At 30.8% G+C, this 24,602-nt stretch overlaps 1 protein-coding gene across 2 annotated transcripts in view; it reads left to right on the top strand.

Moving 5' to 3' along the window:
- The first annotated feature begins 3,254 nt into the window (after positions 1 to 3,254).
- Positions 3,255 to 24,602, top strand: part of LOC127725473 (kielin/chordin-like protein) — a 125,583-nt gene continuing 104,235 nt past the window's right edge. For both annotated transcript variants that reach the window (XM_052232464.1, XM_052232462.1), the window contains exon 1: positions 3,255 to 3,559. In XM_052232464.1, coding sequence (XP_052088424.1) covers positions 3,478 to 3,559 — 82 coding nt within the window. In that variant the 5' untranslated portion in view covers positions 3,255 to 3,477. The remainder of the gene's footprint in view (positions 3,560 to 24,602) is intronic.

Raw genomic sequence — 24,602 nt, 5'->3', positions numbered from 1 at the left:
TGTTTCCAAGATTTTACAAACAAATAACATATGTATGGTTTACCTCAGTATATAAGAAAAGCGATATATACACTTGTGAATGAAATGAAAAGAAGTTGACGGGGGATGGCTGGCTATAGAAAGAGATTTACTTTTTGGTAATTTATCCCCGCCCAAGATGAAAAAGTTCAGACGACACCACTGACTCAACGCTTTTAAATATGAGCCTTTAGATAAGTATCTTCATATGGTCATCGATCTGGTGACAAATTTCCATAGTCACATTCCAACAAAAGTTGTGTCACGCTGTTTGATTTAAATTCTATTTTGTGTGTTACAGAAACGAACCAGCGAAAACCTGTGTGAACTATATAAAGAGACGTATAATATATAATGGTTTAATATCTGGTATAATTTTGTCTTCATACTGAGTTTTAAACACTCATGCAAATTACCAAAAGGGAAAATTGATTTACAATTTTATATACTAGTACCAAGCTTGTTACCCACTGTTATATGTACTAAAACATTTATATGAATACCCTGTTGTGTACTCATATGAAAAGAGATGGTTCAGTAGCAATTTAAAAACGATGCTAAAAAAATTCAGTCAGTTTTATCTGGGACAAAATTGAGTATAATAGTCCCAGGTTTAATTTAATATCTCATTTTCAACTTGAGTAGAATTATATCACACAAAGGGAGCAAACTCCCTATCGATAAGAAAATATGGCGGGAAAGCTGCTGTCACACAAGAATACAATATATTTTTGTAGAAGATGGTGACTGAATCTTGTCAAATATCAGAAACATAGGTACCCATGTTAATTTATAACTTTTAATTTCTAATAGTGTATATTCTTGGGCACGTTGCATCATGGTACATGTACTTATTTTGTGTAAGTTTGTCGTGCAGTTTCAAGTTGGCCATAAACATAAATTAGCCTTCAAACTTTGTAGTTTTCTAGCCAAACCGGTTGTTCTGTCTAGGAACTCCGGCCTCCTCTACCAATAAGAACTTCCCGTAACATTAAAGCCAATAGTGCTGAAAGTGGCGTAAAACTCAACAATCAATAAGTCAATCAAAATTTGTAGAATATAATTATGTATTTATTTTAATCTGTAGAAATCAGTACATATGCATATCACATTTCTTTACAAACAGATGCTCTCTGTAAAGCAAATCAACCATGTTAGTAAAATCATTAGTATTTAATTGGCCTTTGAAATCACTAGCAACGAGTACTGCAAAGCCCCCAACCAATTTAGTCTTTTGGCGGGCACATTACATTTGGGCGCATATGGGATTAAATTTGGTACGTTTGCTCGCAGCTTTTTATTACATTTGCGTGCAATTATTTAACAGGTAATACAGGTAAATATAAGACAATAAATATGTTGTTATTTATTAATTTTGAACATATATTTATCATTTTTAATTATATATTTTTCATACTGAATTGTAGAAAATTATATTAAGTGATCGTACATGTTACTTAATTGTGAATATTGCATGTGAATACCATTTTGTTTCCAATCTAAAAAAAGCTTGATGCACCAGCACTTGTGTGTAGAAGTAAGAAAGAGAAAACAAAGTATCTGATGGCACGATTCCGAAAATATCAGAACAGAGAAATTGACACAATTCATTTTCTAAAAGCAGTAGGCTTCAAATATTCAGCTAGTACCAAAATGTAAAATCGGTACTTTTACTCTTAAGACTTGCTATGTTTTTACATTTTATCTGTAAATATCCTCATTGGTTAGCAGAGGACTAGACAAATGAAGTTAAATTAATAAATAGATAAATGAGTATTATCTCACTGTGTTTTACCAGTAAATGAATGCAGGCAAATGTAATCAAAAGCAGCGAACAAACTTAATGATTTTTATGTGCAAATGTAATGGTAATGTGCGCAAATGTAATGGTAATGTGCGCAAATGTAATGCACTGCTTTTGACAACCTATTTTGTTTTTTCTATCAAAAGAATTATATAAATATGTATACTATATATATATACATTTTTTTGTCAAGCTATGGAAGATATTATAGTGTTGCACACCTCTGAAATTCTGAAGATGCACCTTATTTGTTTAATGTATGAATAGTCAGTTACTTTGTTAGATGACCATCTGTTTAATATATGTTTAATGTATGAATAGTCAGTTACTTTGTTAGATGACCATCTTTTTGTATCTTCCAAACAAGGGATAAGGGGAGAAATGTTGAAAAAAAGACTTCCTTTTGAACCGCCTCTTCATGAAATACATACATGAAGAGGGGTTCAAAAGGAAGTCCTACCAAAAATTGTGATGGGATCTTCATTGACCAGACTTTTTGTGTTTTTCATGTTTGCCCTGAGTATTTGCTCAATGGAAGTCTTGACAAAATAGTTTGAACATATGTTCTAGGAGATGTAAAGAAAAATCTTAATAATTATCATAGTTTCCAACCAAACATATAGTAAGATACCGTTGTAGTAAAAGGCCATCTTATCTGTTGATACACAGTCTTCACACTTGGGTATGATTATGTATGAATACAGAAGGAAATTTACCATACCACATCAGTCTTTCTATAAAGTAAAGGGGAACATTTTTCGTACTAAAACCTGTAAATGTCACACCAATGCCTTACTCTGGTGAGTGAGTAGACAACCTCTTTTTCTTCTCCGGATATGATTTGATAAATATTTGTTCGAAAGATATATGAACAAAGTTTAACAGTTGTAACTAAGCAGACAAATAGATTTTTGTATAGTTAATTTTATCAGCAACCCAACAACTACATTAAATAAGACCTTCAGATTGAAAAAATATACTCTTTGTGCATATTATTTCTGCACAAAATTTTAAATTAAATTGGATAAATATTTCTTTTGTTTGACCCATGTTTTTCTTTGTCTGAAGTGTCATTAATTCAAATGGTAACAAACTAGAAATTAGAATATCTCAACTTCATTTCCTAAACATGCACATAATTAAAGACTTGTGGTATTTACTTAAATCAGTGCTTTAAAAGTTTGTAAAGTGTGCTATAAAAATTCCTTTGAAAAAAAAATAATAAAATAATTAAGTATTAGAGAAAGGTAATTAAACTTTGTTTGCCATGGTTGTATGGGTTAATTTGTAACTGATTACCTAGAAACCATATGCTTAAACAAAATCTTATTGTAAATTAATTGACTCAGAGCTTCAAATAATAAACTGAGAATAGTATTAAGTTTCTTATTTATCTTGTTGTGCAGTTGTCTTTTCTTGTTAAACATGGAAATGTTAACATGCATTGATTAGAAAATTTGTGGTCAAGGTGGAGTGACGACTAGGGGTGTCCCACTGCAATTATAAATAGCTATCAGTTTAAATATCTCTTAAAAAGTGTTGTATACATTCATTCATAACACATGTGTGAATAATCCGACAGTCTGTGTTTAGAGAGAGATAAAACGATGATTATTATTTGAAGTTTTTACCTATATGATGGAGACTAAAGTAATATGGATTTAAATTCATTGAGGATCACGTTTATTTTTGTCATAGTGTCCATCATATGTAATGTTTATTGTAAAAATAAAAGAGGTAAGCCTAGTAAAAGTTAGTACACTTTACTTAGTAGCAGGTGCTTGTAGGAAATTTTTTTAATTATTAATTTTAATGCATAAATTTGCTTGAAAGCTATTATATTATTTTGAAAATGGAAATACTTAAAAAAAAAATGCTTTCATAGCAAAACCTCTTTACATGTATATGTAATTTATAAAATCAAATTTGATGCATGTGTGTTAAACTTTGAGAAAAGTATCTCACTTCATTTCCCTCAAAATGAGATTTTGATTTAATTCCTCTCTTTAACAATTATGGTTAAAATAATCATGAGGTTTCAGCCTTTAACATGTTTAACTAGAGATTTAAACATTGAACTTTCTTTGTTACCATTTTTAAAATTGAAATCTCAAAATGCAAATATAATGCTACCGTAGTTTATAGGTACTATAATTAAAATTTATTAAACTTATTTTACATATTGAACTCAAACATTTAAGATCAACAATTTATATAAAGAAAATTTGTAATCAGTCCAGATAAATATTTGTTAAAAAATAGGACCAAGATATATTATGTCATTTATGTGAAGATTGTTTTCACGTTAAAGTAAAGAACTTAGTACACAGACAAAAATACTAGGAATAATTTTATATGTGACAAGTCCTAAGATATATCTAAGCATGTCTGAACCAGGGGCTGAATTTATATACATTTCATCTTTTGCAATGTTTTATGGACATAACCCAGATGCTTAAAAGAAGTGGTATCTCACTGGAAAGTGTACATGTGAAAAGAGCACATCAGCACATTTTCTAATTACCGACAGTAATAAAATTTAATTAAATGTATGTAGGTGATTAACAGGTCTGATCACAGAAGCATGTTGTGTAAAGATACAGCCACAGGGTGAAGTGACCTGTGTAAAACATTTATATACACCGAAATAAAAAACGAGGTATGACCTGCATCCTTTAGTGATATATAGAACATATGCTGTATAATTTTAAAGTAATAATAAATAGGTGAAATCTTTGATAAATTGACTTGAGTTCATATTTCATTAGTTATCACTCTGTAACACTGGGATGCCCTTTGGTTATCAATAGTTAATCACTGTGATCTTCATCATCAGGAGTTTGTGTATATTTTATGAAAGAAGTAATATTCTATTGTACATTAAAATATAGTAAAAGTTATAAAGGTGCTTGGGGAATGAATATATATAGAAGTTTAAAAATCTCGAGATAAGTTTATGCATTTTCAGTTAGCTCTGTAGCAACTATTGTTATGTGTCCTCAGGATTTGCATCAGTATGCACTTATTCATATTTAAGATTTGAATTTATTTAGTTATTAGCACTTAAGAAACTCAAACTTTACCTGATTTGTACATGTTATGTGTTTATTGGAGGTAACTGGTCAGCTTCAGAAATATGTATATTTAATGTGTTTAAGGTATCTGGTCAGTTTCCTAGATATGTATATTGGATGTGTTTAAGGTAGCTGGTCAGCTTCCTAGATATGTATATTGGATGTGTTTAAGATATCTGATCAGCTTCCTAGATATGTATATTGGATGTGTTTAAGGTATCTGGTCAGCTTCATAGTTATGTATATTGGATGTGTATTAGGTGTCTGGTCAGCTTCTTAGAAATGTATATTGGATGTGTTTAAAGTATCTGGTCATCTTCCCCGATATGTTTATTGGATGTGTCAAAGGTACCTGGTCAGCTTCCTAGTTATGTATATTGGATGTGTTTAAAGTATCTGGTCAGTTTCCTAGATATATATATTTTGAATGTTTTGAACGTAGTTGGTTGGCTTTTTAAGTATGTATATTTGATGTGTTTATAAGGTAGCTGGTTGGCTTCCTTGGTATGTTAATTGAATGTTTAAGGTAGTTGGTTGGCTTCTTAAGTATGTATATTTGATGTGTTTAAGGTAGCTGGTTGGCTTCCTTGGTATGTTAGTTGGATGATTAAGGTAGCTGGTAGGCTTCTTAAGTATGTATATTTGATGTGTTTAAGGTAGTTGGTTGGTTTCCTTGGTATGTTAGTTGGATGTTTAAGGTAGCTGGTTGGCATCTTAAGTATATATATATTTGATATGTTAAAGGTAGCTGGTTGTTTTCCTTGGTATGTTAGTTAAATGTTTAAGGTAGCTGGTTGGCTTCTTAAGTATGTATATTTGATGTGTTTATGGTAGCTGGTTGGCTTCCTTGGTATGTTAGTTGGATGTGTTTAACGTAGTTTGTTGTATTCTGAAGTATGTATATTTGATGTGTTTAAGGTAGCTGGTTGGCTTCCTTGATAATTTAGTTGGATGTTTAAGGTAGCTGGTTTGCTTCTTAAGTATATATATTTGATGTGTTTAAGGTAGCTGGTTGGCTTCTTTTGTATGATAATTGGATGTTTAAGGAAGTTGGTTGGCTTCTTAAGTATGTATATTTGATGTGTTTCAGGTATTTGATCAGGTTCTTTGTGCTCAGATTGGCCATGTTATGCTGTTTGCATTGATTGAATTACTTATTTTCAAATTGACTGCTACCACTCAAGTAGATCAACATATATCCTATTTTTAGGCTTCACTTATCTACGAAAGCTAATTATTTCATCTAACTTTTGCCCTTTCCTGACAAATCCAAATTTCTTTTATTTCAGCTCACTTGAAAAATTCTGTCAAATTTGAATGTATCTTAAGAAGATTTAGATTTTTCTTACCATGGTGTTTACAAGGACAGTTCATTTTAAATCAGAAAAATAAAATAAAAATCTCAGTACATTTATATTAACCTTAGTACAGTTTTTTGAAGAAAGAATTTTAACTGCTTTAACATACTGGGTGCTTAATCCCTACCTCGAAACCATGGTAATATATCTTTTTTTATGTGTGACATATAACCCTACTCATGATTTGAAATTAAACTGTCACATGTCCCCTTATACTTGTCTTACATTATATGATTGAATATATGAATTAAATAAAAATTCACACATTAAAAGCTTAAAATCAATCTTTCTTTTATAAAGAAGACCTTAGGCTTGAAACTTTTTGACGGATCATTTTTTAATTGAAATGTTTGAGCTGTTATTATTAAATATTAAAAGAGGATTTTTTAAACAAGGTTTGAGATCTGTGACTACAGAGGTAGTTTATTACATGTATAGTAAATTTGGTGATTCAGCAGCTTTAGAAGAAGATATTTTATATAAATGGATAATAATGTAAATTCATGGCCCCCTGCAGACAAATACTTAAATAGTAGAAAATGCATAATACTTTGTAAGAATGCGTAACTTTAGATTTATTTTTGAGTTGGGCGTATGACCTTGTATAATACAGAATATGAAAATAATTGAAATATTTTTGTAATCTTGAGGAGTATATTAATGTTTGTTGATTGATATAACATCAGAAAATAGATTTGTTAACAGTAAATACATGTTATTGATGCTGATATTTGTGCTGCTGACAGCATTGTACAAATGCCAATAGTAAAAGAAAATTTATTTATGGATTTATAACTGTTTTTTACATGATTTTCTAATTGCTAGTTATTGGGAAAAAATCTGTGGTTTCTTACCAAAATAGTAAAAGTGTTTCAATCAAGTGAATTATGTTTTTTTTTATGATAAATGTGGATTTAGTTCATATTTGTTCTTTCTGGAATGGCCTTTATTATAAAAAAAAATTCTGATAAAGTGAAGCATAATATATATATATATCCTTTCACTCTATTAAATTGCTGGAAATGTTAGTTTTATTCTTTTTCTACATTCAAAATTTATTACTGTAAAGATTACAATTAATTCCTTGAAATTTTGTGTTACTTTCATTGAAAGCATTTCAGATCATATGCATAGTATAACTTAATCTTATTTCTTAGGAATAAAATGTAACAACATAGTGCTAACTAAATGTATGATTCAGGAGAAAATGCTGATGAAAATCCACAGATGTTAATGATAAAATTTGATTCTTTATATTAATGCAATGAAAGCAGCAATCTTGTATCTAAAAGTTTATTTGAAAAATTTTATAGTTTGACATGAAAGGAAAATTAGATCTGTAACCCCAGTGCCAATATAAAGAGGAAGTAATGAGTTATGTTAAAGATGAACTGGAAACCATTGAGCACAGGATTTTATTCCTATTTATTTTAAAGAATCTCCCTTTTTAAGTTATTACCAGTAAATATAACTTATTTACAATAACTCTTGAGTTCTTTTATTGTTTTTTAAGGGACCAAAGTAAACATATTCAGAATTGTTGTTATTTCCTGTTCATCAAGTGGAGATAATCCAGATTAACCTGTTGACACCTGTAAGAGTTAATTCCCCTATTGTTATTGTGATGTATTATGTAGACAGAATACCTCATCCTTTGAAAGTATTATGCAGTTGATTACATTTTTTGAAGAATTAATTTCTTGAATGGACTTGCTTTTTAGAATTTGATTTTTTTGAATAATTTAAATTTAGCTTTAACTGGTAGGATTTTTTTGTCACATATATATATAGACCACTGTGTTTTATGCGACATAGACAGGGAATTTCCTAGCCTTCCTCAGGGTTCGTTAAATAGACCCATTCCCACTGATTATTAATTTTACAGAATTCTCTAAAGTATCAACTAACCCTAATAAGTCTGATTTCAAAATAACCTGATTTTAATGCTTTAAAGGAACCTTCCCAATACACTCTCATATAATCCTGATTATTGGTGTATTTACATGTACTTGCTATATGAAAGCAAATTAGCACTCTCGCCTGTCTATTATGCCATCAGACTAATCTTGACTTCCTCAATAGCTAGGTTACTTTTGAACAGTTATTTACATACTGAGAAGCTTTGGTACTTTTCAGACTGACATGATCTATTGGATAGATAAGTTAATTTTCATACTGATGTGACTTGCTGGGTAGCTGGTTTACTTTTCAGACTAATTAGACTCACTTGGTAGCAAGGTTACTTTTCAGACTAATTAGACTCACTTGGTAGCTAGGTTACTTTTCAGATTGATCTTACTTGCTGGGTAGCTGGTTAACTTTTCAGACTGATTTGACTTGCTGGGTAGCTAGGTTACTTTTCAGATTGATCTTACTTGCCTTGCTGGTTAGATAGGTTACTTTTCAGATTTATCTTACTTGCTGGGTAGCTGGTTTACTTTTAAGACTGATTTGACTCTCTGGGTAGCTGTATTACTTTTCAAACTAATTTGACTTGCTGGGTAGTAAGGTTACTTTTCATGCTGATCTTACTTGCTGGGTAGCTGTTTTACTTTTCAGACTGATTTGACTCGCTGGGTAGTAGGTTACTTTTCAGAATGATTTGACTTGCTGGGTAGCTGTATTACTTTTCAAACTAATTTGACTTGCTGGGTAGTAAGGTTACTTTTCATGCTGATCTTACTTGCTGGGTAGCTGTTTTACTTTTCAGACTGATTTGACTCGCTGGGTAGTAGGTTACTTTTCAGAATGATTTGACTTGCTGGGTAGCTGGTTTACTTTTCAGACTGATTTGACTTGCTGGGTAGCTAGTTTACTTTTCAGACTTATTTGACTTGCTGGGTAGCTAGATTACTTTTCAGACTGATCTTACTTGCTTGGTAGCTGGTTTTATTATCTGACCGATTTGACTTGTTTGCTAGCTGGTTTACTTTTCTGACTAATTTGATTTGCTGGGTGGCTCGTTTACTTTTTAGACTGATTTGACTCTCTGGGTAGCTGTTTTACTTTTCAAACTAATTTGACTTGCTGGATAGCTAGGTTACTTTTCAGACTGATCTTACTTGCTGGGTAGCTGGTTTACTTTTTTCAGACTAATTTGACTTGCTGGGTAGCTAGGTTACTTTTCAGATTGATCTTACTTGCTGGGTAGCTGGTTTACTTTTTTTACTTATCTAACTTGCTTGGTGGCTGGTTTTCTTATCTGACTAATTTGACTTGCTTGGTAGCTGGTTTTCTTATCTGACTAATTTGACTTGCTTGCTAGCTGGTTTACATTTCTGACTAATTTGACTTGCTGGGTGGCTGGTTAACTTTTCAAACTGATTTGTCTTGCTTGGTAGCTGGTTTACTTTTCAGACTGATCTGACTTGCTGGGTAGCTGGTTTACCTTTCAGACTGATCGACTTGCTGGGTAGTTAGGTTACTTATCAGACAGATCTTACTTGCTGGGTAGCTAGTTTACCTTTCAGACTGATCTTAGTTACTGAGAAGCTATGCTACTTTTCAGGCTGATCTCTGCTTATAAGATTGCAGTATGATAAAGGTTGTACTATATAGAAATCCCAAGGTTTTAAATCAATGCAAAAGCTATAAAGCTGTCTTTTCCCCTGTAAGTTCTCATTGAATAATATTTTGTATCCTCCTTTCTATAAATATTTGAGTTCAGTATCAGATTATTATAAAGTTAAGATTAATTGAGGAGTAAATCAAGTAGGGAAATTTAAACTTAACTTTAGTGAAAGTTACAATTTATAAATGAAATTAATTACTTTTTTCTTAACGGTATGTTGTAATTGCACTATAAATTTTCTGAGATAATTTCTGTCAGTTAAGTAAAGCAGTAATTACAACCATTTGTATATTTTAACACAATTTATTTGATAAGAAAATTACTTTTAACTAGAAAATGATTTGCTAAAGGTTGGTTGAGAAATTTTGGATGATAAATTTCGGATCCATCTTCAGTGCACTATAAAATGCAGATGCACCTAATATTATGCACATGCATCATTCTGATGGTGCATATACATGCAGATGAATATTGATAATTTTAGTTTTAATTTTACAGCTTTTACCTGCTCACAGGTAATGAGATTTGTTTTGACATTTAATTGGCAAAAAATGTACAATGTTCTCATGAAAAAAGCTGTTAGATTTTTTCCTGCTATGATGATAAAATTTTAAGATTGAAGTCTCAAATGTACCCACTTTAATATACTTATCTTTACATTAGTTATGTAAGTGTCAAAATATACATTATGGTTGAAATTTAATATACAAATTACATTCCTGAATATTTCTGTCTGTTTTATTTCAGATTAAAAGAAATTTTATAACTAAATGTATTAATGATCTCATATTTGTGTAAAGGAATCTGTTGACATTTTGCAGGGCAAATTCAAGGATATCAGGAATATGTACTTGAACACTAAATCTTGTTATTAAAATTGCCCCTGTAGCGCTTAGGCATGTTAAGTTGTTTACAACACAACACCTTGACATAATATTGTGACAAAACCTGTATACCCCATCCATTACAGTTTGATAAGCTCATATAGCATGTAAAGTATATAAATTCAACATCATAAGGAATATCTATCTAGTAAACCAACTAAACCTATGTTGACATCTACCGTAGATGTCTTTGATGATACCTATGTTGGCATCTACCGTAGATGTCTTTGATGATACCTATGTTGGCATCTACCGTAGATGTCTTTGATGATACCTATGTTGGCATCTACCGTAGATGTCTTTGATGATACCTATGTTGACATCTACCGTAGATGTCTTTGATGATACCTATGTTGGCATCTACCGTAGATGTCTTTGATGATACCTATGTTGGCATCTACCGTAGATGTCTTTGATGATACCTATGTTGGCATCTACCGTAGATGTCTTTGATGATACCTATGTTGGCATCTACCGTAGATGTCTTTGATGATACCTATGTTGACATCTACCGTAGATGTCTTTGATGATACCTATGTTGGCATCTACCGTAGATGTCTTTGATGATACCTATGTTGGCATCTACCGTAGATGTCTTTGGTGATACCTATGTTGACATCTACCGTAGATGTCTTTGATGATACCTATGTTGGCATCTACCGTAGATGTCTTTGATGATACCTATGTTGGCATCTACCGTAGATGTCTTTGATGATACCTATGTTGACATCTACCGTAGATGTCTTTGATGATACCTATGTTGGCATCTACCGTAGATGTCTTTGATGATACCTATGTTGGCATCTACCGTAGATGTCTTTGATGATACCTATGTTGACATCTACCGTAGATGTCTTTGATGATACCTATGTTGGCATCTACCATAGATGTCTTTGATGATACCTATGTTGACATCTACCGTAGATGTCTTTGATTTTTTTGTGATGTGAGGTTGATTTCTCATTAATGTTTACCCCTTTAATTTATATCAACCGTAACTTGCCGAAGTAACTAATAAATTAAGTAGTTAATTGAAAAGATAGACGAGGAAGGACTGCAGTTCTGACAACTAATGTAGGGATTCTGAAAAAAATGTATATTGTATCTTTTTTACATACTTTGATTTAATAGGCATGTTAGAAGTAATGACTTTTGGGAAATACTGTCTTGAATATGTGAAAATTTTGTATATAGTACAGCCAAAATTGAGTGTACTATATATAAGTGCATAAAATTGGTCAAAAACATCAACCCATTTATATAGGATGAACTGAAGAAATGACATAGCTAAATTATATATAACTTTACTTTCAACCAGTGTGTCAAGAGTTTCTGACAAAAAAATGTGAATTTTAATATTCATAGTCACCTGGGGATAGCTTGTATGTTTTTCACCCTTTTTAATATTCTTGGTATTATTGTCAAGTCATATTAGATTTTGTAATTCATTCATAGTTCATAAGTCAACACTAATTTATTCATATATATAATAAATAAGAAAATTGTAAATTTTTCATCCAAAGATAAATAAAATGTGCCTTAGGACAATAGAAGGTCAAAATCCACAAAGCTGATTGTTATCAGGAAGCCTTGTTACATCAGTATATATGGGGGATAATTATGATGAAATTAGACAAGCATTAAGTCTTATTTGTAAACATACAAACATCAAGCTATCTCACCATACAAACACCTTTTTATCTCAAAGAAACAAATATTTGTCTACAAACACCATATATTTGCTCATTTCATACACAGAGGTATTAGAGTTGAGTTGCAATATGAAACATTTTCTTTTTCTATTGTTTGGATAAATCTTAAGTTTAAAAGGTAAAATGACCCTAATTATTTAGTTCTCAGCCCTGTGAACTTGAAGCTATTTTAAGTTTCTTCCTGATAACTAAAACAATTTGGACTAAATAAAGGTATACACAGGAAACAACTATTATTTTATCTTATTTTAAAATAAATATTAAGTAAAGCTAATAAAAATTGTGGAACATCAGACTGTGCCCCCCCCCTTTTTTAGAGGGACACCTACAACACCTGAACCATACATTTCCAAATTGGATCAATCCCTGATGCATACATTTTTGTACATAAAGAAAAAAGAAAAAAATAGTCTACAACCAAGCAGACCCCTGTATATTCATTATCCCTTTTTTTTGCCTAAATTGTGTTTCTCAGCACTTTAAAACACTTGTATTACCCCTTGATTCTCTTTCTTTACCTTGTTTTTTCTATAATGTTTTTTATAATGTTTGTTATCAGCAGCCTTTTGAATCAGTATTTGCATTTACCTTCAAGTGACTACAAAAAGTAAGTTTGAACATTATTTGAATGAATGGTTTATTATAATGCAACCTGTATAATTATGTATACAACAATAACATATTAATACAATATTACATTACAGCCAGTGGCGAGCCAAATTGGCTTACGATGCACTGCCAAATTGAAACGCAATCTATTTGATAAATAAATAAAAAAAAGTTTTGGACGAATGGCTAAGTTATTAGAAAACACAACAGTTAAAGTAAAATTTCTCTTCGGATACGATCACAGTCCAAGATAAAGTTCCCTATGCATTTGCTGTTGTTAGATAACAGTTCATTTAAGGCAGCATTTGGAGGAAGTTCATTTATCTGTAGAGGATAAGCAGGATCTTGAGAGATTGCAATCAATGCATTATATCATAAAGTTATTAATGAGTGATGATTTTGCTTAATAGAGGTGTCTTTTATAGCAGGTTTTGACAGTATTATCAAATCTTTGTAAATTCTTCACTGTCCGTACATTGAATAATTGTCAAGCAAAAAAACCTTTACAATATATATGTAAATGAGGTATCAAAATTTTTGCAGTATTCAATCCTTATGATGGTTTCACTGGAACTTGAGAAAATAACACGTTGAATATGCTACCTGCTATCCTAATTTATTTTACAATAGTATTTCACAGTGTGGGCAAATAAGTTTGATCTTTTTACCGACCTTTTTTGTGAGCCAGTTTCAGTCTTTGTTTGATACATTTGATTCAACCCTCAGTGTGAATGATGGTATATATGTATATTAGATGGATCTTTGCTTTAATCCACATTGGGCAGATGCTATCATGGTATATATTGTTTGGTAGTAGCTCAGTATATTTAACTATTCATGCAAAGAGTTCATTTTAGGCTTGACCTTGTGATTGCTGAATAAGGCACATTTATAATAAGCACAAACTTTACAATAGATAAATGTGATATTTTGGCATCTTAAACATTAAATGAAAATCATCAAACTTTTGTTAAGATGATTCTTGCGTCACAGATATATTCAGAAAAAAATAGAGATACATGCAATACTTTATATGATGCAGAAATCTCTTAAAACTGGGGATAATCAGATGAAAAATGTGCAGAGTTTATATGTTGCCTTGAAGAAATTATTGGATTACTGAGACATAATTTAATGTTAAAATCATGACTAGGTATTACACAGTTTTAAAAGGTAAAAGAACTTGTTGATAATGTTATTACAAGTGACAGGAGATCTTCCATATCTTTTCATTAATCTGAGAGTAACTAACTATAAAGTAATTGATCTAATCATTTCTCCCTCAGGAGATTAGGTTAAAGATAATTTGACCATCACTGTATCATGGTATAGACTAATCAGGGGAAATACATCTTCCTGTTTAAAGTGATCTTAACTATATATATATATATATATATATATATCATACTTTAGTGAGTGAAATAAAACAAAGTCATAAAACATATACTTTTATGATAAAATTAATATAGTATACAAATAAAAAAGTAAGAAATATTTGAAAATTTTAAAGCCCTGTTGTCACTATCAAAGTTTCCATTAAAAACCTGGTCAAAGAAAAGTTTGAACAAGAAAACTTTATCAAAGTCATCTGTTGACACTGAAAGTTCATCACCAAAAACTTGGTTAAAGAAAAGACAGAGAGTTCAATGTGAACTTCACCCTAAGTGACATTCTATCTGCTTCTTTGTAAAATTAAAGTTCTTTTCAACTTAAAGTCAATAGATTCATCTATCATTTTATGAAGTAATTTTCTGACAATTTAACTGGAACTCATCCTACTATGTCTGGCCAATTTTGCTATGTGGTTTTGTTTTGTTAAAAAACATTACATCATTATCTTAAACTTAACTATGATTGGCTAATTCTCATCAAAATCCATCCAAGTTTTAAGAAAAATAAGATGAGATTCTATCAAAGTCCTTCAAAGTTTTTGATCAAAGTTTTCTTTGATGGTTGTCACTATCAAAAATCCTTCAAAAAGTTTGACCATATTTTCTTGGTCAAAGAAAACTTTGACAGTGACAACTGGCCTTACTAGATCATGTGTTGTTACCAGCATTATCTGAAGAACCCATTATCCCTGAGGTTACTTTTTTATTGATCCCCATTGGTGTAGAATGGTTGGGGGAGGATAACCGTTGGTTGGGAATACTTGATATGTTATATTTACTTTAAGTCAGGATACAAATCATATTTAATTTGCTATCATCAAAAATAAATACAAGATCTTCATCAGCAATGATCAGGGTTGTATTGCAGTGATCTTTAATTTATCAATGTCCATTTAATAATGGTGTCTTAAACATTTGAAATGAAGGTTGTTTACCCTTGTCTTGTGGTCATTCATCTTGACAGGCCTTCTTAAGTTAAATTTTGTACCATTTCATACAATTAATTGCTTGTCAGGAATCTTAAATAAAGTTTCGTTGTTTTCATTTTCTACCTTCTTGAGTCTTACACAAATACAAGGGATATATTTATCACAGTTTAGTCAGATGTCTGTCTGGTTTAAACTTAATTACTCAGAAAAAATTGTCTTGGTCAGACTTAAATGATCCTGTCCTGTATATTCATAATATTCCTTTTAAATTAAAAAATAATTGATATTGTGGATTGTCTTAGATAAATCTAGACAGTTTTAAGAAGAGTTGGGTAGTTGATGACATCTGTGTTTGATAAAAAGGGTGAGGGGGTTTGGTGGCTGTTCACCCACTTGATTATTTAGATTTTTGAAAACAAAGGCAAGGTATTGATCTTATTAATTTCATTTTGATAATTTTGATAATGACTCAGGATTTTTTCAAATGTTAAACAAAAATATAAAGGGAAAAAAGGGGGAGGATTTACCAACCCTTCCAAATAAGCTATTACTACAGAGGAGGTATTGACAATAATCTAAATTGCCCCCTCTAAGCAAAAACTTTAATGGCTCCCTTAAAAAAATCTTAAAAAAGGACATTGATCATTAAGTTTAAAAAAACATGATATAGTAAAGAAGTGATTGTATTTTATGATTGAAGAACTCTAGACCTCTACATTTCTCTAAAGTATTTCTGTCCTTTTATATCTTAAACTTAGTGTTCAATATTGACATATATATTGATTGAAGTATAATTCTTTATATGACTTTAATATGTAACATTACTTTTGATTATTCCAATGAAGATTTAATGATATTTTTACAATAAGATGATACAGTTGTAACTTAAGGTGAAGAAAGAACCTGATTAATTGTTACGTTTATGAAAATATTAAATGACAAGAAGATATCAGATACTCAAAGAAATATTTAAAGATATTAAATCAACACATAAATCTAAAGTTGTCTTGACCCTGTATATGTATTACAAGTATTTTATGTCAATGTTAGTCTGCGATTGTTGTCTTTTATGGACGCCACACAGATGATACATGGATTTCAATGTTATTAAAATTGTATAAATATTTAAACAATGATAAAATTTCTTTTAAATTACACTTAGTTATCATAATGCCTTATTGTGATTTCTTTTAAATTTTGAGACTATTAATTTATAATCAATTTATATACCTAGAGTACCAAAGTATCCAAACTTTACTCAGTATTGTACAGATCCTGGACCTACTTAAATCGTAAACTGCACTTCTTAATAGGCAATAAACTGATACCAATTGAAGCCTTTTAATGCTTCTTAAAAATTAGAATTTGTAATGTGTTAAAAAAGGAAAGATATAGTCTTTGCTTACACAGAAGGAGGACTCTTTGCTTCACACATAAATATGAATAGAAGGAGACTCGAGGTATATATCAGTGAGATGGCTAACTTTCTATGTTTTTATCCCTTAGTTCATACATTTTGAACTTTTTGGGAGGGGGAAGGGGTGTGTTCACATTAGTGATAAAATGAATCACTGTTTATTAGTGGTACTGTTTCAAAAGGTAATTTGACATTTAGGAAAAGATGGCTAACTTCAGAAAATCTGTTCTATGTTTATGACATGTTAAGGGAAAATGTAAGTCAAGAATATATATGGCATTTACCCATTTACTGGGATGTCTTGTTTCAATGGTATCTGTGACTAAATATAATTGCTACAGTAAATATAAAGTTGTGAATTTAAAAAAATTAATGCTTTGGTTATCAGTAAAAAAAAATTCAACTTATAACAAGATTGTATACATTCATCATTCTGATATTAAGAATGTGAAATTTGTTAGTAGCAAAAATACAAGACTGATGATTTAAGATAGGTTTTAAGTTTGTTTTAGGATATACTAAACCTACTGGGTAAATTTAAGGTTTATTTACTCGGTAGGTATAATTACTCTAGAATTCCATATCCGTCATTGACACAAGGATCGTTTTAACTTTTGTGATTAAATGGAAGTTTAGTATAAGCTTTTTTTTTTACACTGTCGTCTTCAGTTCAAATAGAATATGATGGTTTGTCATGAAAAAATACCAAATACTCTTATTTACTAATTTTAGGATAAGTCCTTTTTTTCAGTTTTGTCTTCAGTTTAAATAGTGCAGTTGGGTTCATATGATTTTGTCATGAAAATGGGTTCATATGGTTTTGTCATGAAAATATACCACATACCACCTCATCTGTTCCTTGGGTAAAAAAGGCATTTATATTATGACAATGTACAAGGGGGAATATATTTCTAAATCTGATAAGATATATTATGTAGTTACTTATCTTATATTTAAAATGTAATTTTAGAATGACCTAAGTATTTTGATGTCAAAACTAAGTCAGGGTGCTTGTTATCTAACCACCTGCTGATTATCTTTATTAATGAATATAAATGTATGTAAGGGTAAACTTGAAGTGATTAAAATGTTTGTTTAAATTTGAACAAAAATGATATATATCCTGTAAAAATCCCACTGGAAGATTAGTTATTGAAGGAATGTCTCATTAGTTAAAAAAAATCATCATTGGTTGATTATACATATACTACGAAGGTGGATAATTTACTACTTTAAAAAATTTCAGATATGGAAAATTCATATTCTCAACCAAAAAATCATACAGTTAAAACAAATTGCTGATAAAAAGAATAATGGCATTTTATTTTTTGATACTGACTTCATCAGGTCGAATATCATCTTGCCCTCGCACGCTCGCTTGATATTCTTGCTGATCAAGTCAGTATCACAATATAGAATGCCATTATACTCTATATATCAGATGACAGTTACATGAAGTACTCAGAAATAAGCATATTATATATTGAAGTGTAAGGTTTTGGGTTTTTTTTTTGCTGTATTTTATCTGCATATGTGTTTTGGGGAAAAACCTTAAAACCTTTTTTTAGCCTAAGTTTCTGTAAGTATGATTGAGATATCATGCTTATATTGTTTATGATTCATAAACATTTCTTATGTTGTTGCAAAGTAAAATAAGATGTCTTTATAAATGGTAGATATTGTGTGCTGATTATTGCAAAGGCAGAAAATAAGATCAAGTTAGCTTCAGGTAATTACTTACCTGATAAAAAAGTATGATTGAGATAAAAGGGATAGGGTCGAGATGTACTTATAAAATTTGTTTAACCCCATCCTATTCCTGTCAAAAGTCAAGAAACCATGTCAGTGGTAATTTGTCTATTTTTTTTTTTTTACATATATGTGTTTTTTTGTTTTGGAGTTGATGACAGATCTTTCGTGGTCTTTGATAAATTTATTAACAAAAATCTTGTCTGGTTTTCTTGTGTTTTTGGATTGCTGTCTCTCACTATGTATCTTATTCATCATTCCTTATTTTTTACTTTTTGTCATCAGATATAACATTTTTGCATGTGGAGCAAGATCTGCTTTCCCTTCCACAGCATCTTAGATCACTTCCAGGTTTTTGATGGGGTTCAAGTTGCTCACATTTGGGGACAGGACAATTTTTTTTTGGCCCTCTCACTTTTTTACATAATCTGTTTTTTTTCGTTTTCTATTAATTTCAATTATTTTCACGTTTTTCTGTATTATAAGAACATAAATATACTATAAATAACTTGTATTTGCTATTTACTATCAATTCCAAGTTTACTATCCACAACGGTCACTGATATATTATATAGCTCTATCAGTGACCCCTGTGGATAGTAAACTTAGAATTGATAGTAAATAGCAAATACAAGTTATTTGTAGTATATTTATGTTCTTATAATACAGAAAAACGCGAAAATAATTGAAATTAATAGAAAACGAAAAAATAACGGATTTTGGAAAAAAGGGGGAGGGCCAAAAAAAAATTCTGACTACTGTTTTTTCTTTGAAAAGTTTACTATTTAAGTGGTCCTATCAGTTGCATATCTATTGAAATAAGTAAAACATGTGGGAAAAATTTGCTGTTGAAAGTGAAAGTAGTGATTTGGCCAAAATGAAAGTAGGGTAGAAATAAGCCGTTGGCATTTATTCAAGATTTAAATCCTACCATTGGCATGCTAATAGGGCTCTCAAAAGAAAAAGCAGAGATGGATTGTCCTGGGACAATAATATTTTATTAGAATAATAATGGTCTATAAGCAGTTAAATTTATTTCATGTTTGAACCCACAGGGCCAAGTGAGCTTTTCTTATCGTTCGTCGTCTTTTTACAAAATCTTCTTCTCTGAAACTACTGATCCAAATTCAACCGAACTTGGTCACAATCATCATTAGGGTATTTAGTTTAAAAAATGTGTCCAATTACCCAACCAAGATGTTGGACATGACTAAAAATAGAACATAGGGTGAAATGCAAGTTTTGTCTATTATCTTGAAAACCAATATGAATAGAGAAAATCTGATGAAAACCGTTATAAACAGAAAAATCTGTCAGGGGCAAAAATGTTTGGAATGATGAGATGTACCTTTTGGTCACTGTCAGAATTTATTTGCATTTTTGCCTTATATCTGAAAAACTATAATAGATAGATAGAAACTTAAATAAGCAAAAATTATCAGCAAGACAAGATTTACAAATAAGTCCTCATGGTTTAAATTGTCTGATGACCCCTTATTGGATTTGTTCTCTCTAATAACTATTTTATCATTTTTTTGCATTGTTGCCTACTATCTGAAAAACTATATTAGAAACTTAAATAAACAAAAATGATCAGCAAGACTGGATCAGCAAAGAAAAGATTTTTGTCATGAATTCTATTCCAGTTCACAAAGATAGAGAGTATTCATTTTTGAAGATGCACATAGACCTAGGTCAGTGACACAGGCTCTTTAGAGCCTCAGTTAGTATTTTCCACTTCTCTTTTGCTCAAGTTAACCAGAATGGATATAACTATACATTAGTCGAATTCAGAATACTGCAAGTTCAAAAAATATTGCAATGTTAATTATGTGTCAGCAGCATTTCCTGAAATCGTAATAATTAATCTTGCATTTTGTCTGTTGTTAAACAGTTGCAAAAATGAAATCTTTGTAATTCCTAAGAACTGAATCTGTTATAATGACATATGAAATTTACCAGAATTACAGTGCACTTGACATATATATTTGTAAGTGAAGCTGTTATTTAGACACCAGGTGCTAAAGATAAAAAACCTCAAAAGGAATGTCATTATTACAGACAGTCATTGCAAATTTTGCCCAGCCTAATAAATACAGAATCATATCTTTAAATTTTAACTTAAAGTTTTATGGACAGCCATACTCATATTACAATGATGAATAAGAAAAACGATACTCTGAAGTTGACATAAAAAGAAATTGAAAATTTTATAAATTGAGCTCAGTTACCCATAAACCACATTTTTATAATCAAAGACTTTATTACTTATGTCATTATAAAACCAAGGGTTTAATGCATGAGGAATGTGGAAAAAAAGTAATTTTTGCTATAAGAGAATGTTGGGGTATATACAAAAGGTAATGATAATTTTATTGTCTCACCTGCGACAAATGTTGCAGAAGGTGAGACATAGGTATTGCTTTTCCAGAGAGGTCGTAGGACTACTGTAAATTCAGAAATTATTGCGATGTTTTTATTATTGCGAAAAATGCGACAGGGTTATAATCGCAATAATTTAAACTCGCATTTTGAAATTTTTTATATGAATTAAACAGGATTTTTCTCAATATCGCAAAAAATTAAAATCGCATTTTAGTCTAAAATGACAAAATCGCAATAATAAATGCACGCAATAATTTCTGAGTTTACAGTAAATAATTGTTAAGTGTTCTGCTTAAGTCAGTTTGATAGGAACTACTTGTTATAGATCAATGATATTTTGTATAAAGTTGCATTACTATCAGTACATCTCAGTTTGTTGACAATTTGAGGCCCTGCCCAATAGTTGTTGGTCTAGTGAGTTTGAATTGTTTAGCAATGTTGCTGTCCATCAGATTGTCTTTTTCTGAATTTTCTGCAGACAGGCGAGACATGTCTATGTGTCAACAGTTTATTGAGTAAAAAGATTTCGTCTGGAACGTTTTAATGTGAAGAAGTTAGACGTTAAAGATTCTTTAGAAAGAATTTTTTGTACATATGCATAGCTGGAAATTTTGGTAAATTTTTTTTGGTTAAATTAAAAAAAATAAGTAAAATTATTCAAATAAATGTGTATGAATGAGAACAAAGAGGGGAAAATTATAATTATTAAAAAATTGTGTATTCCTGAACTAGCATACTTTTTGTACATTTAGTGGATTTACCCCTTTATGTAAGTGTCTTTGTTCATCATAAATAAGATACTAGGTCTTTAAGGGGACATCAGCTTAATTAACTTGTGCATAAAGGCATTTAAAAAGTCAGAATGTGAATATATATGTTCAAACTCTTTTAGGTCATTTTTTAGTAGCAATAAACAAAAAAACTATGTCAATTGGACATGCTTTGATACTATATATGCCCTTGAATTTTTACTAGATTACATTTTTGTTCGCTTTGGAGATTCCGTATATCGTCAGGTTATCGGAATTCCAATGGGGACTAACTGTGCACCACTTATTGCGGACCTTTTTTTGTATTGCTATGAGTTACAATTTATGACAAAAATCAGCAAAGACCCATCGAAACAACATCTGATACACAAATTTAATAATACTTTTAGATATTTGGATGATATTTTGGCTCTCAATAATGACGACTTCAGTATGTATACTAAAGAAATTTATCCTGTTGAACTTACTTTAAATAAAGCTAATACTAACAATGACCACTGCCCTTTCCTCGATCTTGATATCTATATCATTAATGGAAAGCTTAATACTAAAATATATGATAAAAGAGATGATTTTTCATTTCCTATCGTTAATTACTGTAAATTCAGAAATTATTGCGTGCATTTATTATTGCGATTGTTAAAAAATGGACATAAATGCGAGTTTAATTATTGCGATTTCAGGAAAATCTGCATAAAGATATATATGTTTCAGATATCAAAATGCGAGCTCTTATTATTGCGATACACCAGTCGCATTATTCGCATTAATAAAAACCTCGCAATAATTTCTGAATTTACAGTATCCATTTTTAGATGGTGACGTTCCCTTGTCACCATCTTACGGTGTTTATATATCTCAACTTGTACGATTCGCTCGTGTATGTAACAATGTTTTAGATTTTAACGAGAGAAATTTATGTATTACTGAAAAATTATTACACCAGGGTTTTCGATATCACAAACTAGTCAAAACATTTACTAAATTTTATCATCGGTATAAGGACATCATTCGTAAATATAGCTCAACATGCAGACTTCTTATACATTCAGGTATTTCACATCCAATTTTTTATGGAAATATTCTTTATAAAGCACAAAAATGTCAGTATTCACCTCTGAAGCTAACAAAACCTTTAAATAGACTTATTAAGAAGGGATATAGTTACGATACTGTTGTCAGGTCATTAAAGATTGCATATTTTGGCGTTAATATCGATTCACTTATAGGGTCTTTGCATCGGCACTAAACACATTTATTTAAAAACCAGTTGTTGGCATGACACGGGTTATGTTCTTCTCATATATGTTATGATGGTATGATACTAAACCCCTAACGGGAAGGATTGTGCCTGATATTCATATGATGAAGACATAATCTTTCAATCAGTTTAATTGAAGTCTGGAGCTGGCATGTCAGTTAACTGCTAGTAGTCTGTTGTTATTTATGTATTATTGTCATTTTGTTTATTTTCTTTTGTTACATCTTCTGACATCAGACTCGGACTTCTCTTGAACTGAATTTTAATGTGCGTATTGTTATGCGTTTACTTTTCTACATTGGCTAGAGGTATAGGGGGAGGGTTGAGATCTCATAAACATGTTTAACCCCACCGCATTTTTGCGCCTGTCCCAAGTCAGGAGCCTCTAGCCTTTGTTAGTTTTGTATTATTTTTAATTTTAGTTTCTTGTGTACAATTTGGAGTTTAGTATGGCGTTCATTATCACTGAACTAGTATATATATTTGTTTAGGGGCCAGCTGAAGGACGCCTCCGGGTGCGGGAATTTCTCGCTGCATTGAAGACCTGTTGTTGACCTTCTGCTGTTGTCTGTTCTATGGTCGGGTTGTTGTCTCTTTGACACATTCCCCATTTCCATTCTCAATTTTATAAATATTCAATATATCAATGCAAATTTCAAACATTGAATGGAAGGTCGATGAAGTTTATAATGAATCTATTTTAAATCTTCCTGTTTTATAAAGGTGAAAACACTTTTTAGCAATACTGTTAAGATCTATTGACAAGTTATTCATGAGTAGATCTTTTTTAGGCAGATCATACAATATACCCCCAAAACTGTCATTTCTCAGATCACATACTTCAAAAGAATGAAGTGACTTAGGTCGAATACCTGGATTGTAACAGTGCATATAGATAGAATAATCTTGTTAAGTGTCAAGATTTCGTCAAATAGGATTTAGGTATTATAAAGAAAGCAGGGAGTCTTAAAAACTTAACCTCAGAATGGATAGAAAACGGAGACATTTATATTGTGTACATCAGCAGTACACTTCTCCTGGACTGTAAAATCTATATGTTAATGTGTTGGTCACCCACAATATATCATGAGTCATACAAGTAATTGATGAAAACCTTTCTTCACACCAATGGATCCTCCAAATTGTAGAAAAAATGTGTTGTTAAACGCAGAATTTATAATTATTTAAATCGTCCTAGATTTGTTTGTGAGAATGAAATTAATTTCTTTAAGTTTGAATTGGTCCTTCATTTCATACAAATTGTTCAACCTAAAAGAAGTCGGAAGTTCTGAATGAGAACCTATCATAAGTTACATAATTTAAAAAAATGTTTTGGACTACTATTTATCTTAACTAAACCTTGAATTTGTTAGCCTACTTTATGTTAAATAGATCATTCTGACTTTTTAGTGGAATCTGTAACTAAATTCCTAGATTTCTGTTATGAAGTACAGTAGATGTAGGGATATATATTTTAAATTAGAAAGCAGCAAAGCACAAACACATCTAGAAGTCAGCATGTATATAAAATCAGGAACGATTTATAGCAGTTATTCACTGTTTTGTACTATAATTATTGCACAGTGTATCATGAGCTGTCAAATCAAGGAACATGGTGGGGTAATGGCCTTAAAAGATGCAATACATATAAACATATATAACATAAGTTT

The sequence above is a fragment of the Mytilus californianus genome, unplaced genomic scaffold (assembly GCF_021869535.1).
Source record: "Mytilus californianus isolate M0D057914Y unplaced genomic scaffold, xbMytCali1.0.p SCAF_15, whole genome shotgun sequence".
Taxonomy (NCBI): Eukaryota; Metazoa; Mollusca; class Bivalvia; order Mytilida; family Mytilidae; genus Mytilus; species Mytilus californianus.
Note: the sequence above shows the minus strand (reverse complement) of the source record. Positions and strands in the feature narration are given on the sequence as shown.